Here is a 4255-nt window from a genome sequence, read left to right as displayed (position 1 = left end):
GCAAATTCATCACCCAGAAGGGTCTATGGCAGTGATCCCCAACCAGTAGCTCGTGAGTAACGTTGCTCTCCAACCCCTTGGATGTTGCTCCCAGTGGCCTCAAAGCAGGATCTTATTTTTGAATTCCAGGCTTGGAGGCAAGTTTTGGTTGTATAAAAAACAGATGTACTGCCAAACAGAGCCTCAATGTAGGTTGACAATCCACACCAGGGCTACCAAATGGCCAATCACAGCCCTTATTTGACACCCCAAGAACATTTTTCATGCATGTGTTGCTCCCCAACTCCTTTTACTTCTGAATGTTGCTCATGGGTTCAAAAGGTTGGGGATCCCTGGTCTATGGAGATCCATGACATGTAGACATATCAACATCTGATGTACTTCTCATTCGATGGGATTTTTTAACCTGCCTAACTGATATCTGGCCAATTTACTGCCAGATATGGAACTGGCAGGCGCCGTACATGGGACAATAAGCTGCTTACTTGGTCTGCAAAGTCTGTATAACCAACCAGTAGGAAAAGAAGGATAAAAGTGTGGCTGAAAGGTGAAAACAAAAGACAAATGGAAAATGTGAATATAAAATACCTTAAGCAGATAGTCCATTAATCAGTAGTTTATTTCTTTCAGTAAAAAATACAACATTCTGTCATCTATTTTAATATCATAATTGTTATACACAAACAGCTTCAGAACACATATATTCTCAGCAGTGATACTGAACTCTAAGCAGGATAGACATGAAAGCCATTTATCAGATTAGGATTAGAAAGATGACTTCCATCTGTAGTCTTATATACAGTGTAGCAAAGAAGAAATCAGATCAGAGACCAGCAGGCGTCTGGGAGAGCTCTCACTCCGCATTATCCATGAATAAACATCTTTGTAGAGAAAAGAAACCCTAACCAAAGATTCCTCTATCATCTGTGTCTCACCTTAACCACTCCACGAACAATGGCTCAAGACATGACGGAGAAGGATATAATGAAGATGGAAGTGGAACAGCTAAAGAAAGAAGTCAAAACAGAGAGGGCACCGGTAATTTTTCTCTATTTTCCTACTACCCCTCTCAAACAAAACCTCACTTGTGTCAAACAGCCGCTATATAAATATACAAACTCTTTCTCTGAGTCCTATTGTTGCTAAATGTGGGAAGTATTTTATAGACAGGGACAAGTTGAAGTCAGAAACAAAGGTCTTCATAGAGGACGTGGAAGTGGACTTATAGTATCAATTAAAGCCATGTCATCAGGGAGATAATGATCCAGTCCTGGCGTTTAAAGTCCAGATTCTATGTTGCTAATAAGTGTGGAATGAGGGTTTTAATATGCATCAATATCACCCCGATGGCAATGGGTTTGTTACAACTTTATTGAGCTTTAGTATTTTATTGAGCTCCTCCAACTTGCTGAAACTCTCACAGGTCTCTCATGGTGACCTCTATATTACTTTACATACTGCTGCTTACATACCAACCTATTGATGAATATACCCAATGTCCTTAACACTGTTTGCTTTATAGTAACATAGTAAGTTAGTTCAACCTTTTAACTCTGTTGTAACCTGCCTACCAGTTGATCCAGAGGAAGGCAAAAAAAAAAACATTTGAAGCCTCTCCAATTTGCCTCAGATGGGAAAAAAATTTCTTCCTGACTACAAGATGGCAATCGGACTAGTCCCTGGATCAACTTGTACTATGATTTACCAGTATCATTTACAATAATAGTTTTTACGCATGGCACTAACATTTTTATTATACAGTACCAGGAACATTGTTATGACCTAAGGGAATCCCTGACCAAATGTTAGACTTCAAAGAGGGTTAAAAAACAACACTGGCTTACAGTTTTTTATGCAATATAAGTCAGTGGTTCTTATTTGTGCTCTGGCCTCACCCTCTACAGCTTGGGTCTCCAACCTTTTATAATCATGAGCAACATTTAGATATAGAAAGTGTTGAGGAGCAATGTGTACATGAAAAATGTTCCTGGGTGGTGCAAAATAAGGGCTGCGATTGACCATTTGGTAACCCCTGTATGGGCTAGCAGCCCACAGAAGGTTCTGTTTGGTAGTACACTTGGTTTTATGCAACCAAAAGTTGCCTTCAAGTCAGGATTTCAAATATAAGCACCTTCTTTGGGGCCACTGAGAGCAACATCCATGGAGTTGGCGAGCAATGTGTTTGTTTGGTATTTCAGAGACTTGCTTTGTCCAACACAACCAAAATAGCCTAATTGCTTCCCATGATAATCCACCTGTAAGCAGTTACTGAAGTGCTTTCAAACTGTTTTCATAGAGGTTGATGAAGGGTGACTCTTAGGTACGAAATACAAGTAGGAATAGTGTAACCTGTATAGATGCATTACCATTGAGAACTCATTAGACCAGGGGTCCCCAACCTTTTTCCACCCATGAGCAACATTCAGATGTAACAAGAGTTGGGGAGCAACACAAACATGAAAAATGTTCCTGGCTAGTGTAAGTAAGGGTTGATTGATTAATGGTAGCTCCTATGTGGACTGGCAGCCTACAGGAGCCTCTGTTTGGTAGGACACCTGGTTTTTATACATCCAAAACTTGCCTTCAAGCCAGGAATTCAAAAATAAGCACCTGCTCCAAGGCCACTGGGAGCAACATCCAAGGGGTTGGGGAGCAACATGTTGCTCACGAGCTACTGGTTGGGGATCACTGCATTAGACTATTCCTCATGCTGTTTTTAAAGCATCATAAGCACGTTATGCCTACATTCATCCTCAAAGCACACCACCACCGCAGGTCCATAGACATACCTTATATTATAGCTGAATATTCATGGTGCAAGAAAACTGAGTCATTTAGGTTGAAAAGGACCCAATGTGGGAAACCAAAGTCAGAATGTATAATCTCAAAATTTAATCTCAGCATATCTTTTAGGATTCACATTAGCCTGACCACAATCCAAAAACTGACCAATTTTAAAGCCTTATGCCTCAGTCTTCAGTAGATGAGCTTCTGGATTGTGGTATTGTGCATATCTGTTAACATAGTTCACAGACACGACTGGTTTGTCCATTCTACTCAGTATTCAGCTAAATCCAAAAATGATGCATGATTTGGTGCATCCCTACCTAAAACACATGCATTTTTCGGCATGTTGTGCCTCTTTTGGACCTCTATCGTAGTTACATTTTTGGTTTGGTTCAACAACATTAATAACTTCTGTATTTCATTCCAGGTTTCAACATCTTTATCAGAAATGAAGACTTATATTGAATCTCTTACGCCCGAAGATCCTTTGATAAAAGGAGTTCCAGATGACAGGAATCCCTTTAAGGAGAAAGGCGGATGTTCGATATCCTGATGAAGGGCTAAACAATCTCCACTGTGCAATAGGATCACAATATGGAACTTTCATTTTTTCATTGAATCTCACTGTTAAGAAGAGATAGAAGGCAAGCCTGATTCATAAACCAGGCTTGGGTCCTGAGCTTAAAAAACATTTGTTTAATTGGGTATGTATTATCTGTGATTAGTGTCTCTGGACAATTAAAAAAAATATTCCAAAAATATTCCAAAATTGCTACTAAATCAATTTGCCTTTCATACAAATTTGAGATTGAATGTATGGATTTGTTGGATAAAAGGAGCCTTTCATACACAATGTTATGGTCTTGTTCGAATTATAATTATATGTTAATTAGCAGCTAAATTCTTATTCCCCAATTGACTATAGATTGGTTTTAAAGTTGGCTACACCTTGGCCTGAGCGAAACAACATTTAAAGTGCACCCACAAACCTCATGCCCACAAAGACCTTATCTTCCAATATTTTATGGGGTATTTTCATTTAGGACATTATAACATAAATAGTCAATTTTGATGATATTTTAAGTAAAACTAAGTAAACAAATATGGCCACTGGTGACAAATTCAATGGAGGATCTTCCTCTTGGTGCAAGAAAAATCACCCGACATGGGTTATATTCTTGCCTTTATACTAAAACAATAATATTTATTAAGACTTTAAAAAAGAAGGTATTTTGTTATTTTAAATAAATTTTTCCTATTTGAAAATGAAAAAGGACATTTCTGAACAGTATGCTTCTGTTGAATCTACCCTACCATCAGGTCCAATAATAATGTGATTTTGTAACGTTTTCAACAGTTACAACCACAAAGGAAGCCATGAGGGGAAACCATAAGTGCATGAATATTTTCGAGGCCTTGAATGCATGCATTTATTTTTTTTACAAAGAATTCACCAAACATTTCCGTT

General features: G+C 38.4%; 1 protein-coding gene across 1 annotated transcript; it reads left to right on the top strand.

Annotated features, from left to right (window-relative positions):
• Positions 1-820: 820 nt before the first annotated feature.
• Positions 821-3546, top strand: LOC108701981 (guanine nucleotide-binding protein G(I)/G(S)/G(O) subunit gamma-T2). The gene is made up of 2 exons (XM_018236991.2): positions 821-1038; positions 3215-3546. The coding sequence occupies exons 1-2, from the start codon at positions 955-957 to the stop codon at positions 3338-3340; spliced, it is 210 nt and encodes a 69-aa protein (XP_018092480.1). The 5' UTR covers positions 821-954; the 3' UTR covers positions 3341-3546.
• The last annotated feature ends 709 nt before the right edge of the window (positions 3547-4255 follow it).

Source organism: Xenopus laevis, chromosome 9_10L, assembly GCF_017654675.1.
Source record: "Xenopus laevis strain J_2021 chromosome 9_10L, Xenopus_laevis_v10.1, whole genome shotgun sequence".
NCBI classification, from domain to species: Eukaryota; Metazoa; Chordata; class Amphibia; order Anura; family Pipidae; genus Xenopus; species Xenopus laevis.
This window is presented reverse-complemented; position numbering and strand designations above follow the sequence as displayed.